This window comes from Eutrema salsugineum, unplaced genomic scaffold (assembly GCF_000478725.1).
Source record: "Eutrema salsugineum unplaced genomic scaffold, Eutsalg1_0 scaffold_2, whole genome shotgun sequence".
Lineage (NCBI taxonomy): Eukaryota > Viridiplantae > Streptophyta > Magnoliopsida > Brassicales > Brassicaceae > Eutrema > Eutrema salsugineum.
Window position 1 is genome coordinate 13,646,704 of NW_006256829.1, and position 21,448 is coordinate 13,668,151.

Here is a 21,448-nt window from a genome sequence, read left to right on the forward strand (position 1 = left end):
AAATAAGGAGTTTTCTCGGCTTGGCGGGATATTACCGGAAGTTTGTGAATGGATTCTCGAGTTTAGCCAAGTCATTGACGCGGTTGACCGGAAAGGATGTGAAATTCACGTGGACGGAGGAGTGTGAAAAGAGTTTCGCCAGGCTGAAGGAGAAATTGACAAGCGCACCGGTTCTAGCCTTACCGGAAACAGACGAGCCGTGTGTGGTGTACACGGATGCATCTATAAACGGGCTGGGATGTGTCCTTATGCAAAAAGGCAAGGTGATCGCCTATGCATCAAGGCAGTTACGGAAACATGAATGGAATTATCCAACCCATGACATGGAAATGGCGGCTGTAGTCTTTGCACTTAAGATATGGCGATCTTACCTCTATGGAGCCAAAGTGCAAATCTACACCGACCATAAGAGTCTGAAGTACATCTTCACGCAGCCTGAATTAAACCTAAGGCAAAGGCGGTGGATGGAACTTGTGACGGATTACGACTTGGATATAGCTTACCATCCTGGTAAAGCTAACTTGGTCGCGGATGCGCTAAGCAGAAGACGGTCCGAAGTAGCTGCGGGGAAAGAAGCGGAGATGCTAGTGAACATGATTGGGATCTTGCGCCTTAATGCCTTGTCCACTGAACCAGAACTGTTGGGCTTAGGGGCGGCAGATCAAGCTGACCTGCTCACCCGGATTCGGATTGCACAAGGAAAAGATGAGATCTTGTGTAAGGCTGTGCAAAACGGGAAGACCGAGTACCAAACATCAAACAATAGTACAATTGTGGTTAGTGGTCGGGTATGTGTTCTAGAGGTGAAGGAGTTAAAGGAAGATATTATTAAGGAGGCGCATCAGGCTAAGTTCTCGATTCATCCTGGGCTTAACAAGATGTACCAGGATCTAAAACGGTATTATCATTGGGTTGGCATGAAAAGGGACTTGGCTGAGTGGGTGGCAAGATGTCCTACTTGTCAACTGGTGAAGGCAGAACATCAAGTTCCGAGTGGGTTGCTACAGAGTTTACCCATTCCGGAGTGGAAATGAGACCATGTAACGATGGATTTCGTGACTGGTTTTCCCCGAACAAGGACCGGACGTGATGCTGTCTGGGTTGTGGTGGATCGATTAACTAAGTCCGCTCACTTCATTGCAATTAAAAAGACGGATGGTGTTGAGCAGATTGTGTTCAGGTATCTGGATGAGATAGTGCGGTTGCATGGTGTTCCGGCAAGCATAGTCTCAGACTGGGATTCGCGGTTCACATCTTTCTTCTGGAGGGCTTTTCAAAAGGCCTTAGGGACAAGAGTGAACATGAGTACGGCTTACCATCCGCAGACAGACGGTCAGTCAGAACGGACCATAAAAAATCCTCGAAAACATGTTACGGTCTTGGGTTCTGGATTGGGGCGGGTCATGGGAGAAGTATTTACCCTTAACCGAATTCGCCTACAACAACAGTTTCCAAGCCAGCATTGGGATGTCGTCGTATGAAGCCTTATATGGACGGTCGTGGTGAACACCACTTTTTTGGACCCAAGTGGGAGAACGGAGTGCAGTCGGACCGGCTATTGTGGAGGAAACCACGGAAAGAATCAATTTCCTAAAGATAAAAATGAAGGAAGCCCAAGACAGACAGAAAAGCTATGCGGACAAGCGTCGGAAAGACCTTGAGTTCGCGGTGGGCGATCTGGTATATCTTAAAATGATCACGTTCAAAGGAAGGGCTCGGACTTCCAAGAGGGGGAAGCTTGATCCAAGGTACATAGGACCATTCCGAATTGTGGAAAGGGTAAGGGCAGTCGCATACAAGTTAGATTTACCACCGGCTGGAAGCATTTCACAATGTTTTCCATGTATCCCAACTAAGGAAGTGCTTGACGGATCAAGATAAAGTCCTGACCGAAATCCCGTTGGACCTTAAAGGGAATCTGACTGTGGAAACAAGACCAGTCCGAATCATTGACAAGATGGAAAAAGCAACAAGGAAAAAGATGATTCCGATGGTCAAAGTTGTTTGGGAAAGTAACGGAGTGGAAGAAGAATCTTGGGAAACAGAGTATCGGATGATGGTTGATTATCCCGAGTGGCTCGAGGAATGGAACAAGGTTCTACCCCTTAGCCCGGATTCGAGGACGAATCCCTTTCAAGGCGGGGAGACTTGTAACGTCCCCGATCCGCAATATGGTCGCCGGGACAGACCATGGCCGTGAAGTGGGTAATAGTGACCGAGAGTCTAAGGAAAATACGAGCCATGGTCCGGAATGAGGGTTAAGTCTAGTTAATGTGGGACTTAGCCAGGAAAAAGAAGAGAAAGATAGCTCAGTAAGGAGGGCCGAGCTAAAAAGAGTTGGAAAGGTGAGCTAAGCTAGCTGGACCAGCTGCCGGGAAGCTCAGCTCAGCTGGATTAAGAGTAAGACAGTTGGTCTAGCTGAGTGGCCAGTGAACTAACTGGACTGGGGTGATTATGGGCGGTTATGGCCGAAGGGTTGCAAAGTCTATGCGCCCAATCAATGCACCAGTTCGGCCAAAAACTCGCACCTGTTCGCCCAAAGTGGTTACCGCAAGGGAAAGTCTATAAATAGACCCCTTGGGCCACATTTTCGGGTACGCAGAGAAAGAGGAGAAAAACTCTGCCCAAATTAAGACAGAACCGAGAGAATAAAGGGAATGACCGTGCGGAAAAGAATCCTTGCGGAGCGACTGGTGCGGGTCGTGGCAGGAATGAAAGAAGAGAGAGCGCGGTGCGGCAAAATCAAACGACCGCAAGTCTCTAAGGTACGTTTTATGGTAGGAAGCGTACGGATAAATTATTGGTTCGGTTGGACGAATCCGATGATCGGCCCAAGTATGGGCTAGCCCGATCAGACGGTGAGTTGCGGCCGGAGCGATAAAGAGTTTCACCGGGCGTACTTGACGTTCGGCCAAAGTATGGGCTAGGCCGAACCGTCTATATGACTCAGTTGAAATCACCATTGGGTCACCGGCCGTGGAATGGAGATTGGGCCGGCGATGGTGCGCGTAGAAACGTATATATTATCGAACGGATCCGGTTGGCGCGGCAGCCGAGCGACTTGGAAAACGGAACGGATCTTTCCAAGACTCGGCCAGCCTAAGGCCGACCCACGATCCGGATCGGAAATATTTGCAGATCGAGGGAAGAGATTGCGGTATGTGAGAAGATTCATCAGATCAAGATATACCCGAGAAAACGGTCATGAAAATGGTGCATAAGTCGGGACTGGATCTGCACGCATTGACGGGCCAGAGTAGAAGATTCTCTGTCGGTTACTTAGTCATGTGGGGATGGTTGGCTGAATGACTAAGTACCGAAGGGAGTTGTTTATATCTACGGATATGGTTTAAGGATAAAATGAGACTCGGCAAGGAACGGAGTCAGGATAGACGTGTGCATTGATCAGTTCGAATCCATGACACAGATCAAAAGCGCGTTGAATCAAGAACGTGACTACGGTAAGTACACTACTCTGGGAACAAATGGCTAGTGACATACATATGACTGGACGGTTAGGTCTAGGGAATAGAATGCATAGGATGTATTATTTGAACCGAGTCTAAGATTATTCTATAAACCGAATAAGAAGTCAAAGAGGGCTGTCTGAAGGTAGAAGATAATCGAACCGGCAAGTGATAGATCGGAATTAGATAAGGGGAAAAGAAAAATTTAAGTAGAAAGAAGATTCCGCTGTGCAATATTAGAATCGTTAAATGGCTAAGTAAAGTCATAGGGAATAGTTGAAGGAAATCGCTTGAAGAAGTAATGAAATAAGAAAAAGGTAGAAAATGTTGAGGTTCAGCCATGATACGGCCTGAACATGGAACGCATCGTCTGCGGCCTTAGAAAGGCCGGGACGGGGTGTTTCAGTGTGGGTGGGAAGAATCACCATTATGTCGAAGTTCACTCTGAATTATGTCCAGGTTCACTTTGAATTATGTCTAGATTCACTCTGAATTATGTCTAGATTCACTCTGAATTATGTTCAGGTTATCTCTGAATTACGTCCAGATTTACCCTAAATTATATCCAGGTTCACTCTGAATTATGTCCAGGTTCACTCTTAATTATGTACAGGTTCACTCTGAATTATGTCCAGGTTCACCCTGAATTATGGTGTTGATTGGTTTACCCGCTATTATCCGCAAACGCAGAGTTTGCGGTTGGTAGCGGTTAGTGGCGTTTTATCACAATCATAGAAATCGCTGTAAACCGTTCTGTATCGTTTTATACCGCTGAAATCCAAAAGCTGCTTCCCGCCAGTGTTTGCGGTTGCGGGCGGTAGCGGTTGGATAAAAAAAATCACGCTAAAAAAAATAGAACATCACGTTAAAAACAATTATAAAACCAATCTTCTCCTATATATAAAAACTCTAATCTCTCACTCTTTCTATCAAGTTCTAGTCTCTAATCATGACTTTCATATCAATTGAACAAAATTAAGATACAAGCATAAGTACCATAATACTTTGGTTTAATTCATTTATATTAATTGTTCTGTTTCCACTTTTAAAGTAAGAAATTATAAATATGTATTTTATTAATTACAAAATTAGTTTGTTATAATTCTTTTTTTTTTGTTATTCAGAAAGTTACATGATCAAATGAGATGATATGTGCGTTCCTTCAACAGATCATTGTAGAAAAAGAAACTCAAGATAAATATCCTAGATTTTTGAGTGCACTCCAGAAGGAACGTATTTTAAAGAATACTAATGAGCAATTTGGAGTTGATTTGAGTTTGGGTCGTGCAAAAAATCGATTAGATCAATTGGAAAAAATTTACATCAAACATAAGACAAATCAAAAAGATCCACGTATTGGAGCAAATTTTTCTAGTCTATTACATTACTAGACACAATTTTGGGTTATGTTCCCAATAATTAAAATAAAATATATTATTTATAAAATTTATTAGTTTTTAAAATAATTATTTAGTATTTATTTATAATTTTAATTAATTATTTTGAACTAGTGATTTTGATATTAATCATAATAGTATAGTTTTTTGTTTTTTATAATTATATATGATGTTTATTTTGATAATTTTATGTTTAACCGCTAAAACAACTGTTGGTTTGTCAGTCAAAAATGTTCCGCAAATAGATCCATCTTAACAAGTTTAACCAGTCGTGCAAACCGTTGAATAACGTTCAAAACCGCAATCGTCCGTTTTCACAAACTCCTGCAATTATAACTGCAAAACCCTATCAAGTTCACTCTGAGAAACGAAACCGTTTCATTTCTAGACCAAAACATTAGACAAAAACTAGTCAAAATAATGAATCAATACTGGGCTCAAAAAGAATAATCACCTACGGCTCAAAAGCCCATTTGACCATTCGAATACTTCTCATTTTATTTCCGATGTGGAACTTTTTCTACTTCATTTAATTGACCATAATAGACTATTTGTATTCACAGTTAACCAAATTAAAAACTTTTGGGCTTTGTGAAATATTTGGTCCAACAACTTCATGGTATCAAAACCAATATTCGTTCATCATCTATATTTTGATTTAGACCACATGATTTGTGGTATCAAAACATTTTTTATGTCTCAACAAAAAAAAACAAAAACAAAAACAAAAAAAAAAAAATCTTTTACATTTTCAATATTTCGATTCACAGCATATCGATGTGTGGGAAGCTTTAGAATTTGAAAGAGAAAATAACTAAGATGCAGTTGGATATGGGATATCAATTTCAACACCTAATAGCTTCCGTTAATTGGCTTATAGAGCTGGTACCAACGGGCAACGGGAAATGATCGTTCAATCCTGGAAGAGTTCAAATTTTGAGAGAGTGTGGTAGTGGTTGATCAATGTTCTGCACCAGGAAATTTTCAAAGAATTTTCAGCGTTCAGCAGATAAAGCTATTCGTCGTGGTCCAACATGTCAAAGATAAAATATCCATCACGGACATGGTGCAATTAGAACCAGGTTTGAAGAGGTCTAGTGGAGACTAGACCATTTTATAAACGTTGGTAATTGTTGTCTTCAAAATTACATATCAAATTGTTGTTGCATAATATGTCAACCATCTTCTCTTACTGCAATTCTGAAACCTTTTCATTAGGTTACACAAGGAGTGGAGGTACAACCTTTGGGGTTCCTAATCTTTCAACAACTTGCATTTGCTGACAAATATTATGAGATTTTAAATCCTATAAGACTAACTAGGATTTTTTCAGAGATTTTGTAAAAAATAATATTTTAGTTATAATATTTGTAGATCTCTTTTAACTTTTAAGATCTTGAGAAAGATCGAGAATTACCATTTTGCATACTCCTTTTTAGAATTACTAATGAAACAAACATTTTCATAATATATTTTTTTATATATTACTTTCCAAGGTGGGCGCTCGGCGGCAGTAAGCCATTGCAAGTTGGAACAATTAAATGAATAACCAAAATTCATAAAAAGTTTGCTTGGCATAGATTGTCAAGACTTTTTAACTTATTTCACAGTTTTAAAAACCATTTTTTTACAAACAGACTTTTTAAATATTTTAAATTCAAAAGTTTTAAAAGCCAGACTTTTCATTTTTTGTCTTGGATTCTAAAAACTATGTGAGAAGAGCTTTTACACAAAAAACTAATAAAAATAAATGGATCTAATTTCTTTTTCTCTTTCTTATTTCCTAGAATCATTTAAAAAGTTTTGTACATTTATATATAAGTAATTACTAATTAAAGTTAATTGATTAAATTTTATCATTTTTTCTTCTTTTTCTGAGATCCATTTCTCTAAAAAAAATTTGAAATTTTTTTTTATAAAAATTTGGAGAGAAAAAGTTTTAAAACCAAAAGTTTTTAAAGCCTAAAGTCTACAGTAAAACCTAAAAGTAACAGTGGTTATCAAGCATGCCCAAAATGATGAAGAAAATAGTCATGAAGATCACGTAATAAAGCAAGTAACAAAGTCCATGATTTTGAGACGAAAATAAACTTGTGTAGATAAGTGCGGTAAAAAAAAGCAAGAAAGAGAATGTACTCTCAGACGCGCCAGACACTACTTTATCTACAACTAATTTGTGTCAGTATAGACAATATAATCACTAACATAACATATAAATATTATTTAACTTTTCAAAAATTAATTTCTCTGCAACTTTCATGTGGACGAAAAATGAAAGTTATTGCCGTTAAATACGTTCTTACCATCAAGAGTCATATTAATTATATTTGGTTGGGATGCACCACCGGTATATAACGACAACCAGTCTGGAGATATGATAATATATTACAATTTAAAGGATTATAATATGAGTGTGTTATCATCAGGTGTACTTTTGAGTTATCTAATGTCCAGAAAATTGACTTTTGTGTTTTAATTACCAAAAGACACATTTTTTTCTGTTTGGAGGAGAAAAATGAATGTTTTAACCCTTTTGCCTATTTATCTATATTATTTATTTATATATTAATATCACACACTCCCCATAATTGTTTGTTGTTATTTATCTATTATTTAAAAAATAATCGAATAATTATTTTGACACTATAAATTATATAATTTTTTTCTTAATACTTTAATACCTATTTTATATTTTTTAACTTAATTTTTTGTCGTTTAGTAATAAACACATAGGTATCCATATAGTCCATTTGGACACAATATATGGATATCTATGTAATTATATAGATATATATGTATACACATACGTATCTATATAGTAGCGTACACATAAACATAAATATATATATATGCATATCTACGTACATAAAATATAAATAGATGTAACTATATAGATATACATATATATTTATATGTATATCCATATGCATATATTATAGATGGATGTAACTATATAAATATATGTGGATATTTACATGAGTATCCATATAACTGCATACATATGGGTGGATCCCATGCGATTTAATGTATGGAAACTGATGAATTAAGGTGAATCCCATGCGATTTAGTGTGTGAAGTTGATGAGTGAATTTAAGTGAATCTCGTATGTTTTAATATTTTCAGTAAGTAAATAGAAGGTAAAAGAAAAAGAAGGGCAAAAAAATCCAAAAATGGGAGCAAAGTAAGATAAGTATACCATCTCCAGAAAATGCCTTTTTGGGCAATTACACTTTTCAAAAGTACACTTAATGGTAATATTCTCTTATAATATGTAGTTCGGCTCTATAATAATTTAGTTATAGACAAGTTATAATATATTATAGTCAAACTATACAGATATAAGTTGTTATGCAATTATTTTAATTAGTACAACATATATGTAGACATTCTTGATATTACTGAACTTGATTTTATAGTCCATCTATATTTTCGTATTGAGTAGGCATACATAACAAAGTTTTGATATTGCAGTTGTGGATTACGCTTTGGCAGATATCCTTACGAAAGAGACAGAAAATTTGTTGGTCGGGTGTTCAAATCTAAAGTTGACTGTAAAATTAAGATTTGTCATTCATGCCATACAGAGGAAATTCCACTTTCAGACAATGCACTCAGCCCCCACATTCATAGTTTTAAAGTGTGTTTGTAAGTCATGCGAGTGGCGTGTGTATGTTGTTATTATGGATGAGTCTGGAAACTTTCAGATCCGGCAAGCAACATTTGACTATGAAGTTAATTAAATATGTTCATAATTTTGTTGGTTATTAGGTACAATAAAAGCATACATTCAAAGAGTTAAACAAAAGTTCTATATACATATAGACAATCTATAGAAAATTCTATCAATAAAAAACCCATTCACGTATATATACATAGAAAACACAGACAGATATAATAATGATTCACATGTAGTCATTCTATATAAACTACATAGTCAATTAATTTAGTAAAAACCCTAAAATAGAACTTCTAATTTCATTTAATCTGAAACCCAAAATTTTTTATTATTTCATCTTCCAATCGCAGAACTATAATCCAGAATCAACGATTTCATCTTATACAGCTTATTGCGACATCATCAACGATAACCAACAAAATCCAAACCCAGAATTGAAATTGATATTGTCAATATAAACCCAAACCCAGAATTAGCCCAAAGATTCAGGTCCGCCGCTGGCTAATTCGTCGGAGAAATTTGCTCCTCCGCCAGCTAATTCCTCATCACTTCCTAGCCCACTGGCTGATTCATCACCGCCACCACCGTCTGACCCAGAACTGTCGCCTCCTCCTCCCGATTCAAAGCTGATACAGCTTATTGCATCAGCATCGACGAGTACAAACCCAAACACAATCTTCCTCAACATTTCCCCATTTTTCATTGGCATGCAATAAATCAAAACCACTAACAAAATAATTTACAGTATTTCTTGTTCTTCACTCTTCAATCTTCGATAACTCTTCACTTAACTTGAAATCTTTATCATTCTTCAATCTTCGCTGTTCTTCACTTTTGTCAATTACTCTCTTTTTAGAATAGAAATTCAAAGAGAAAGCTTTCTCCCGATTTTAAAAGTTCTTTTCCCAAATTTTGTTTTTCAAATACTAATTATATTATGTGGATGAGTTAAAACCAACAATAACGTATTTACTTTTACAGATTAAAGTTAAAGTAAATGCACTAGATAACCTCATTACTATTCCTAATTTGCAGAATAGGAAAACACACTATTATGTTACTGTGCAATTTTCATAATGACACCCTTACCCCTACTATCTCTCTTGTATTTATACACGTTCCTGATTTGATATTATATCAGAAATATTAATTTAATATTTTATAAAATTTTGAACACGTCCACTGATTCTTCTTCTGCTGATTTTTTTTCTTCTTCCGGTGACTATTATTCTTCTTCTTCTTCCTCCACTTTCCCTTTTATAACTCTATTTCCTAATGCTGGCCCGAATCCAATTCCGGACCCTCCTGTTCTTGGATCTTCCCCACCCGCTCCACCCGATTCATCATCACCAAACTCGTCTGTTTCAATTTTCTCAAATCCGCCGGCGCCGATCGTAAACCCGAACCGCCTCCGCCTCCTTCTACGCCTAATCCAAATCCTCAGCCACAATTTTCACCTCCTCCGCTGGATTCGGATACAACCACTGCACCGCCTCCATCTACACCAGAAACAACAATCGCGCCACCGCCTCCAGCGACAGTATTGGCATCTCCGCCATTAAATCCGTCGAGCTAACGTATATATATAGTGTGTATCTATTTGAATTACTTTTATAATTTTATTGTTAGACTACTAACAATACATATATAGTGTTATATGTTTTTGTAGCGCACTAACTACAAAAATAACACCTATAATAATCTAGATAATTTATTATTGTTATTAATCTAACATATGTTTTACCTTGTTAATTATAGTGTTAGACGTTAATTTTATATGTATTATGCTAAGTATACCAATAACATCTTTGATCATCTATATAACTCACTATTGTTATCAATCTAACATATTTTGTACCTAGTTAGTTATAATGTTAGACGTTAATTTATATGTAACATGTTGAGTATATCAATAATATCTTTAATCATATATATTATTATTAATCTAACATTATCTTTATCATGTAAATCATAATGTTATATCTATATTTATATATGATATAATAACTGTTATTCTATAACAAAATATATAACTTGTTATTATAATATATATGGTACATCTACCAGAAAAAAAATTTGTGTGGTTGTGTTTTTCTGTATAAAGATATTGCCTATTCTACTTATATTTGTAGCTATCCTATTCAAAATCATGATATCTATTCTGTCAGAGTGCATCGACCAATATGGCAAATCTTTTTAGGGGTATAATAGTATTTACTCATGATCATACACACAATACTATTTATTTTTGGTGGACCCTTGGCCATTTCCGCAAATTCGTCTCCAAACTGAATTTTTTCGCCAATTGTCTCGTAAAGTTAATAGGTTATATCTTGCATGTGAGGAAATTAAAGGATATACTTGTATATATTTTATATAATATATACAATATAGTATTCTATCATCTTTATATAATTATTTCTTTAAATATTAAATTTTTGTTGGTTATTAACTGCAATTTCCCTTGCAAATTTGCATAAATTCAAAAAAAGTCTAAAGATTGTTGTTTTTTTTTGTTTTGTGTTCTATATGGAATGGTATATATATCTATAAAGATTGATTTTAAGGAATTTCTAGTAAATAAAGTATTGAACTTGGTGCTTTCCAAAACAAAGATATCAAAGTACCATAAATATCGTCCATCTACCAATTCGCTTAAATATGGGTTACAACAATACATTGAAATTTGAAACCGTTTCAAACGTTAATAGAAAGGGGAGAAAAAATAACAAACCCTTCCTTGATTCTTAAGTTACAACACAACGAAGTTCTCATAGACAGCTACTACAGTTCCCAAGCTCATGAACAACAGCTTCCACGGATGGTCTCTCAATTGGAGATTCATGAGTGCATAGCCACGCGATTCTCGCTAGCTTCGTGGCTTCATATTCAAAGAACCTTCCCTGAAGATTTGGATCAATGTAATCATGGAACCTACAGGCTTCAGTTCCAAGCTTAACCAGGTTCCTAACCTTCTGTTTCCCAGAAATTATCTGAAACACAAGAACCCCAAAAGCATAGACATCAGATTTCTCGGTGAACCTTCCTGTTGTGGTGTATTCTGGAGCGAGATATCCCATTGCTGCACTGTCTTTGACTCCAGAGAAGACAATGTCGTTTGTGAGAAGTGTGTGGAGACCAGAGTTCGAGAGCAGCGGATTGTATCGCTGGTCGATCAGGACTTTCTCGGCTGAGATGTTTTGGTGAACCAACGCCGGTTTGTTTCCTTTGTATGAGTGTAGATAAGCAATCCCTAAACACACACACAACAAAAAGCATAAATAAGAATCAAATGGAGACAAATCAAGAACGCTGAGAGACGAATCAAGAACGCTGAGAAAGGCATAAAAACCATACCCTTTGCGATGCCTTTAGCGATGGATACTCTTGTGGACCAATCAAGAACATGTGCATCACTATCTTTGAGATCAAGATAGCTAAGTAGATTTCCATTGGGAGCGAAATCATAGATGAGAAAGCATTCTCCACGGCCTCTTGAACAGCAGAAACCTCTAAGTCTTGCCAAGTTCTCATGTTTCAGAGACGCCAACATGTTTAGCCCTTTCAAGAACTCGGGCTCTTCGGATTTGCAGCTGGTTTTACTAAACTGTTTGATCGCCACAGCAGAACCGTCTCTCAAGATTCCTTTGTAAGTTGCAGAGAAGTTGCTTCTTCCAAGCAAATTCACTTCTGAGAAATACTGAGTAGCAGTTTCAACCTCTTCAAGATTGAATCGAAAGCTCTGAATAACCTCTTGAGCAAAGACACTGAGATTCCTGTTATCTGAAAGCGGATCCCAACCATTGGTATATTCAAGACTGGCCAAAGGAGAACCACTGTTCTTCCTGAAGCCTCCTCTGGTGTTTAGACCGGGTTCCGACATCTCATACGCAGTTGAAAGCTTCTGTTTGCGTCTACGATAATGTGTGAACAAGAGGATGCTAATGGCAGACAATGCGATGGTCGAGACAACCAAACCGATCAAGATTGAACCTTGGTGAGAATTTGAAGGAGCATTACAGTCTGTTCCATTGCAAGGTGACCGAAGATTAGCAGATTCCGGTATATCCCGGGATGGAAAACCGGTCACTGTTGCACTATAAGGCTTGGGTTGCTCAGGAGCTGTGCCATTGCATGATTTCAAAGGCGTGAACTCAGCTCCACATAGCCCCAAGTTGTTCTCAAAGGAAAAACCTTCACTCAATCTCTTAAGTACTGTCAAAATTGTACAAAAGAGAAAGAAACATAAACCCCAATGAGTAAACACTACACAAACACATAAAGCTCCATATAGTGTAAGCTTAATATTACATCAGAACACTTTTTCAGTTTGCATTTCTAACAATGAGGGAATCAGAGTTGTTACCAGGAGGTACATTGCCAGAGAGGGAGTTGTTGCGGATATCAAGAACTCGAAGCAGAGGAGGGCCAGCTAATTTACCAGGTACAGAGCCAAAGAGGTGATTGTAGCTCAAATCTAGCCGCTCTAGAGCGTTTAAATCCCCTAAACTTGCGGGTATAGCACCGGTGAGTTTGTTAGATTGAAGAGCAAGAACACTGAGCTTCTTCAGTGAACCAAGCTCCCCTGGAATGCTTCCTGTCAAATTGTTGTAACAGAGCTGCAAAACTACACAACAATAGAGACCAAACAGAAAATGGAAGATCAGATTACCAAAACCAGAAACAGGTTTTCAAGCTTGTAATTTCTATATCCATGCTTAGAACTGAATACTAGATATAGAAACCTGGTCCTAGTACTCAAATTTGAAGCCTTTTTGAAGTAATTGAATCAATTATTTAACTAATCAAGATTATTCAAGAAGTACAAGTATCTTCAATTCAAGTCCGTATTAATTTGGGAGCAGTAAGCAATTAATGGTTCAAATTTAAAGTTTGCTTCTTCTTTGTCAAGTAGCACAAAGATCTTGACTATTCTTTCTTCCTTACAAAAAGAAAATTCACAAATAAAGGACATGAAAAGGACGTTTTAAAGACAGATCATTAAAGCATTAAATTCCAAAGAAAATCTTTCCAACATTTCAAATAATTTCAAAACTTTTTTCTACACTCAGAAATAGTGAAGTTACTACGACCCGCAAAATAAGGAACTCAGATTTCTAGATTTCAAAATCTCCATTGAATCTTGAACAAATCTTGAGACAAGTAATGATGATATAATTAAACTAAAATTAAAAAAAAAAACTAACCTTGCAAGCTCTCCATCTTCCCAATGTGAGAAGGAATCTCCCCGGAGAGATTATTAACATTGAGATAAAGATCCGTAAGCTCCGACAAGTTACCGATTTCTCTAGGGATGTCTCCGACAAGAGCATTGTAATGCAAGAACAAACCCGTCAAGTGTTTAAGCTCTGCAATGGCCGGAGAGATTTTACCAGACAAGCCTTTCCCTTGTAGAGATATGTTTGAAACTTGTCCTTTCCAATCGCAACCAACGCCTTCAAAACTCTTGCATAGATCTTCATTGATGCTCCATGAAGCAAGGTGTTTGTTTTCTGGGTCTAGCTCCTTTTTTATCTCCATCAATGTCCGTAGCTCGCTGGTGGGTTCTGCTCCGATTCGGTTGAAGAAAATGAGAAGAAGAGGAAGAAGTTGCAGCAGCATTTGCGTCGCCGCCATTAGGGTTTGTTTGTTTGTTTGTTTTTTTGAGCTCGAAGCAGAAGCTTAAAGGAGAGATTTCAGATTTCTTCTTACTTAGAAAATGATAAAAAGAATCTTACTTTCTCTGTATTTGCTTCTTCTCTTTCATCGCTGGCTTTAAAAGTCTCAGTTTTTAAGAGAAGAGAGAGAAGATAAAAGACACAGAGATGTGCATGCTTTGTCTATTCAGACAAAAAGATAAATCGAAAGGAGTGTTGTGTTTGTGTGTGTTCTTGTTTCGGAGAAACTAGAGATGGTTTTGAAACTGATCGTCCGATTTTTATTTAGTGAATCTGAACCGTTAGATCACTTGTGATATATGTTTGTGTTTTTAGTTATGGTAAGTTGGTTTGCATGTGATCTTTTTTGTTGATATTGGCAAGTAGTATAGCCCATTCTGAATAAACAACCACGCATGTTCTCTCTTTTTTAGTTTATAATAGTATATTCAAATTCCATTTCTCTCATTAACATGTCTATTATCTACTACTGTATTTCTAAACTACAAAATAAAATATTTCAAAATTTATTTCTATCATTATTCATTAATAATAACTACATTTCAACTGTGGTTGATCCAGGTGCAATATAACGTGGGAAATTATTTTAAAATAAAAGAAAATATTTTTATGGAGATTAGTTTAGATTTCAGTTTTAATTAGATCTAATTTTTGTCTTTCCATTTTTATGAATGTTTTTACATTGTCTATAATGCTTGTGTTCCACTACATGTTAGTCTCAAGTCTTTCGGCCATCCTCATATGTCTCGCTAGTCCCCGGAGTTTATGTGATTACGACAATGGGAAAATATTAATATTGATACTGATGAACTTGGTATGCTTTCCACTTTGTTTGTAACTGTTAACATGTTCTAGAAATCACCTCTTTTATAATCTTACTTTGATAAATTTTTGTGATTTGTATAGAATACTGTCGTGAAGCAAACATTTTTGAATGCTGATCACTGGTGATTATGCAGACGGTTATGGTTACTTTTCATCTTGATTAAAATATCTTACATAATCATGGAACGACTTATCATTTTGTTAGCATTACATAAAGATCATCAACTAAGTTAAGTTTTCTTCTTACAAATTTTTAATCAAAGAGATTAGTCAACGCAAAAGAATGTATTAACCGTTTGGTAGGTTGATGAACAATTTAAGGGCTGGTCTATTAAGGCTTGAGCTAAACCCTTTTTAATTACCTACTAGTTTCGTGATACTTTATTTTCACAGAATCATGAAATGACTCTTCATTTTGTTTCTTTTATAGATTACATAAAGATCATCAGCTAACTTCTTTAAACAATTAAAGAAATCGGTCAAAGATGCAAAAAAGTGTATTAACCATTTGGTAGATTGATAAACCACTTTAAGGCTTTGATTGGTAACTTGCGGAATGGCAGAATTGCGTTTTTAAACATAATTCCGCAGGTTTTTTGCCAATCAACAAAAATCTGCGGAATGAAAAAATATACACAAAAACGCAGATTGCATTTTTGCTTAATAAAAATACAAAGGAAAAACCATTCCGTAAAAAAGCGACTTATAAGTAGATTAATCTATTCCGCAAGAATTTTTCCGCTATTCCGTCATTCCGCAAATTTACCAATCAAAGCTTAAGTGCCCATCTACTACGCTTAAACTAAAACCTTTTTCATATACTAGTTTCGTGACGATACCCTATTTCATTTACGGTAGTAAACAACCATTGTTTATATTGCACATACTATATAAATTTGAGATCGGTTGTTACTTTATTTTCATTGTTGGGAATGCAAATTTTCTTGGCATCTCCAGAAAGACAATCTTGTCCAATAATGTTAATCAACGTATATATTTGGGGAGCTAGCTCTTTCAAAAATTGGTTGTGTCAGGATAGTATTTTCAATTGTGTTTTGATTTCTTCTAACTTTTAGATTGCTTTTGACAATTTAATTTGCTTCCAAATAAGCATGTTAGTAGACTTCATAGATGATTTTTGCTCAAACTCCACCAAATGTTAAGTTTCTGGTTTTTCTTCGCTAAAATGTTCAAAGATTTCCCCTTAGCAGTGGTGGATCTAGAAAAAAATTTAGTTAGGGACATAAGTTTATAAACAGGAAAAACAAAAACTAGTTGGGGGCAAAAAAATTTTTACTACTAAATTAAATTTATTTTGATTAAATTTGCCTAAATATTAGAAAAGAAAAGAGTATGGGACATTTGACTCCGCTCCTCCACAGCTACATCCACCCCTGCCCCTAGGTGTTTTTTTTCTATCACATAGATGGGAAGCCAACAATTAAATCCCCAATATCCTTTAACCAAAAAAAAACAAAATTATATTCCCAACTTTATTAGTAAAAATGTCTTTGTTAGAGTTGAAATTTTGAATCCAAAGGTTGTATAGGGTTGATGCGTGCATCATAGGCCTAGCAGTAGTATCGGCCACGATTCTCATCGTCCTCACTGATGTCAGAGAAGCGTTACATTACCTCAACATAGCGTTCTTTGAATCCAACTGTGCGAGTATCTTTGTGTGTGCAGTGTGTGCATATATTTAGACAGACAATGGCCAATGGTGTAACAACGTCAAGGATTGTATTTTATGCGGCTGTATCTTTGTTGTACGCTCACGTAGAAATTATTTCTTGTCCCTTTTAGAGCTAAACTGTTCAGAAAAATCAAAAACTTGATCTTTGACACAAAAAAAAAAAAAATTCAGAAAAAGAAAATTGATCGTTTGAATATTTTGAATAACCCATTTGAAAATCAAAATGTTACAAGTCAATGAAATATTTTAAACTATCCAAAATTCAAAAAAAAACTTTCAAAATTACTACAATTATCCAAAATATCTGTTCTAATTTTGTCAATTACCCGAATTATTCAGAAATTATATAGTAATTTTGGCTATATATCCAAAATTTTCAAACCCATCCTATTATCCAAATGTTATATCTTTTTTATTGTAAACACTTTGAATAATATTTTCCAGTATCCGAGTAACCTATTTTCATTTCTTTTCCTACTTTTTTCATTTCTTTTCTACTATTTTCATGATGATTGCTAAAATAAATATGCATATTCTGTAGTCAATCTTTACAAAGACCTTGGGTCTGACTTGGTATACAAAATAGAGATTTTGTTTAGCATGGTATTGATGACAAAAAAAAAAGAATAGTAAAACAAAAGAAAATTTCCTCCACAGAACTAAATTAATTAAAAGATTCTTATTTGGAATTTAGTTAATGCCTACAGAATCTATTAAAACAAAAACAAAATAAACGGTGCTCAAGGCAAAATGAAAAAGCAGTACCTATTTGGTTCTGTCTGTTATTACGATGGAGACACAAACAGGAGAACCAGACTAAGCTTTTATATATTTAGGACAACAACACGAACATACCATTTATTCTTCAAGATTTGGATCTTTGTGTTCTTGATCTTGAAGTGGTGAATTCTTCAAATATTTCATTAAAGTACTTAAAAATTTAAAAAGTATACCATGGAAACCAGTGACAATTGTGTGATAAACGCGTTCTAGCCTTCTTACATTGGTTTGTACATGATAACATTGAATTTAAAGATTAGATTATCGTCCTCTTAATTAATTTCAAATTTTCAACTTCATAACTTGCCATTTCACCTAATACTTATATAATACTGCTCCTCTGCCATGAATTGGTTGATACCACCTTTAGTTACCGTGACTGGGAACAAACTGATATGACTAAGCATATCATGTTTTAAGTATTAACGTAATACAAATTAGATATACATGCTAGGATATAAGATTTATTACGTTAGAAACTGTAGTATATTTGTTGCATTTTGCCTTGTATTTGGTGCTCGATAATCAGGTATTTTATCTGGAGTTAAACAGCAAACAAAGGAGGAAACCAAGTATTCTCTCGACTTAAATACTGAATAGAATACTCAATCAAGTACTGTTCTACGAATTGATCAAACTATAAATACTCGTTACTGATTATACAAATCAAAAAATCCACACAAGAATTTGAACATTAGATTTCTTCTGTTATTTGAGTCTTAAGAGTTTAGTCTGGCTGGTTTTTCTCTTCCATTATTGCAGGCCGTAGGAACACCAACAATTGATTGGTTGATAGCAAAAACCTCTTCACCAACTACAATCAAATGCTTTGACAAGAAGGTACATACAAGACTCTCTTAGGGTGAGATTCTAATATATTAAGAGAGAAGGGGGCTCTAGCGTCGACACGTCGTTCCCCTATTGGTCAATTTTATTTTAAAAAATCCAAGTCAACATATAATAATTAAACCTAACAAAACTTATCTACCACATGAGAAAATATTAAGTCATATGTAAAGTTTCATGATTATTGATCCAAATGAAGGGGAACGAAAGAAAACGAAAACATAAGTTGGTGTATCTAAGTGTAAACGAAAACGATGACAGAGAATGGTGTCATGAATTCACACCTCTCTCCGGTAATTCCTTGAAGAATATTCATGTGATCGGACATTCGTGTGTAGACCTCGCTAGATGGAAGTGCACCCATGTAAACGACACACCTCTTCCACTACAAGAAACAATCGTTTTCCAACGGTCCATTACGACGGCTTTTAAATCGTCGCAAATTTACAACGATTTTACGACGATCTAACGTCTAGTTTAAAAACCGTCGTAAAACCGTCCTATAAAAAAATCGTCGTAAACTTGACGTACAATTTACGACGAATTACGATGATTATACATCGATAACGAGAGATTTGCTAGTAAATGTAAAACCGTCGTAAATTCGTCGCAAAATTACGACGAATATACGACGACTACATTTCGATGTACATATTACGACGATTTTACGTCGAAAAAGGAGTTAGTGAAAAACATTTAAAACATGTTTACCTAACAATTTAGATGAAAAAATTTATCGCAAAATCGTCGTAAACTCGTCGTAATATTATTGTTGAATGTAAAACCGTCGTAAAAAGTCGTCATAAAAGCGTTGTAAAGCCCGAAATTTTCCTATAAATAGATCTTCATTCCTTCATTCAATCACAACACATCATCATTCAAACATAAGAGCATCTTCATCTTGGAGACCCATTGTAGGTCTCTTAAATTTTAGTATAGTGTTGTAAATCCTTATATATTGGGTTGTCCATTGCCGGAAACCCGAATTAAGAGTTATATTACTTTGAAGAAAAGAAGTAATAATATTATAAGGTTAATTTACTCTATTCACGTGGCTAGACGTGACACAAGAGACCATCTCCTTTATTGTCTAATCAATAAAAAGAGATAGTATTGTGAGTTTATTTTCAAGATGTCTATATACGAGCTAAGAAGTTGGATGTATATGCGTAAAGATTCAGATGGGGCGTTGACAGAAGAGTTCAAGAACGGGTTAGAAATTTTTATGTATCAGGCTACAAATATGGAGAGAACGAAAGATAGTGGGAAGATGTTTTGTCCTTGTTTGAAATGCAAGAATACGAGGTATACACTAACCAAAACCGTGTGGACGCATTTATTAAATAGAGGGTTTATGCCGCAATATTTTGTTTGGTATCTACATGGAGAAGGATATGGCAGTAATACTGGGAATGCTGGTAGTAGTAGTAATTATCAAAGTCATGTTGATATTGATGAATCGAATTATGGTCATCAGCCTAATCAGTATCAATATGACCAAAGTGTAGATCATGATAGGATGCACGAAATGGTGACTGATGCATTTCATGAAACGCATACGGGTAATGCTGTTGAGGAACCTAATGTAGATGCCAAACGATTTTATGATTTGTTAGACAATGCTAATCAGCCAATCTACGAAGGATGTAGAGAAGGCTTGTCTAAATTATCGTTGGCAGCTAGGATGATGTCAATTAAAACAGATCATAACCTGGCTGAGGTTTGCATGGATGATTGGGCTGATCTTCTGAAGGAGTATCTACCGGAGGATAACTTGGCAGCGGGAACATACTATGAAATTCAGAAGTTGATTTTTAGTCTTGGTCTACCTTCTGAGATGATAGATGTATGGTTGACAATTGTATGATTTTTTGGAAAGATGATGATCAGCTGGAGGAATGTCGATTTTGCCAAAAACCAAGATACAGGCCGCAAACTGGTGGGCGTAAAAGGATACCGTACCAACGTATGTGGTATCTCCCTATAACTGATAGGTTAAAACGGCTTTATCAATCTGAAAGGACAGCTGCATCAATGAGATGGCATGCGGAACATACACAAGTAGATGGAGAAGTTGTTCATCCATCAGATGCAAAGGCATGGAAACACTTCAATATGGTATACCCAGATTTTGCTAAGTTCAAACGGAATATCTATCTTGGTCTGTGCACTGATGGTTTTAGTCCATTTTGTATGTCTGGTAGACAATATTCATTATGGCCAGTAATCCTAACTCCTTATAACCTTCCTCCAGATATGTGCATGCAAAGGGAATTTCTTTTCCTAAGTATTTTGGTTCCAGGTCCAAATCATCCGAAGCGAGCTTCTCGATGTATTTCTTCATCCACTCATACATGAGTTGAATCAGTTATGGTAACTGGCGTTCGTACATATGACTGTTCTACGAGGAAAAATTTTACTATGCGGGCTGTGCTAATGTGGACAATAAGTGATTTCCCCGCTTATGGTATGCTATCAGGATGGACTACACATGGGAGGCTATCTTGTCCTTATTGTCTTCATCGAACTGGTGCGTTTCAGCTAAAACATGGTAGAAAAACTTGTTGGTTTGATTGTCACCGGAGGTTTTTACCGGATAACTATCCATATCGGAGGAACAAGAGGTTATTTATGAAGAACAAAAGTGTACATGTCCCTCCACCCGTTAATTTAACAGGAGCTGATATACAGGCGCAAATCGATCATTGGAGGGCAGAAGAAACAGTAACTCGTGGGGGAAACTGGCACACTCCTGCAAATATGCCTGAAGGTTATGGAGTTCATCATAATTGGCACAAGAAAAGTATCTTTTGGCAACTACCTTATTGGAAAGATCATCTGCTCAGACACAATCTTGATGTCATGCACATTGAAAAAAACTTTTTTGATAACATCATGCATACAGTTATGAACGTAGCGGGAAGAACAAAAGACAATGGTAAGTCAAGATTGGACTTGCCTGATTTATGCAACAGAAGTGAGTTGCATCTACTGAGAAACGGGAAAGCACCAGTTCCTGTATTTCGGTTGAGTGCAGATCAAAAGTCAGCATTGTTCAGATGGGTTTCTTCTGACGTTAAATTTCC

The 21,448-nt window shown here is 36.0% G+C and overlaps 1 protein-coding gene across 1 annotated transcript; it reads right to left on the bottom strand.

Moving 5' to 3' along the window:
* Positions 1-11,168: 11,168 nt before the first annotated feature.
* LOC18016720 (LRR receptor kinase BAK1) lies at positions 11,169-14,337 on the bottom strand. The gene is made up of 4 exons (XM_006401898.2): positions 13,748-14,337; positions 12,907-13,167; positions 11,898-12,755; positions 11,169-11,793 (listed from the first exon to the last, which is right to left on the bottom strand). Exons 1-4 carry the CDS (start codon positions 14,175-14,177, stop codon positions 11,312-11,314), a joined length of 2,031 nt encoding a protein of 676 aa, XP_006401961.1. The 5' UTR covers positions 14,178-14,337; the 3' UTR covers positions 11,169-11,311.
* Between the last annotated feature and the right edge of the window lie 7,111 nt (positions 14,338-21,448).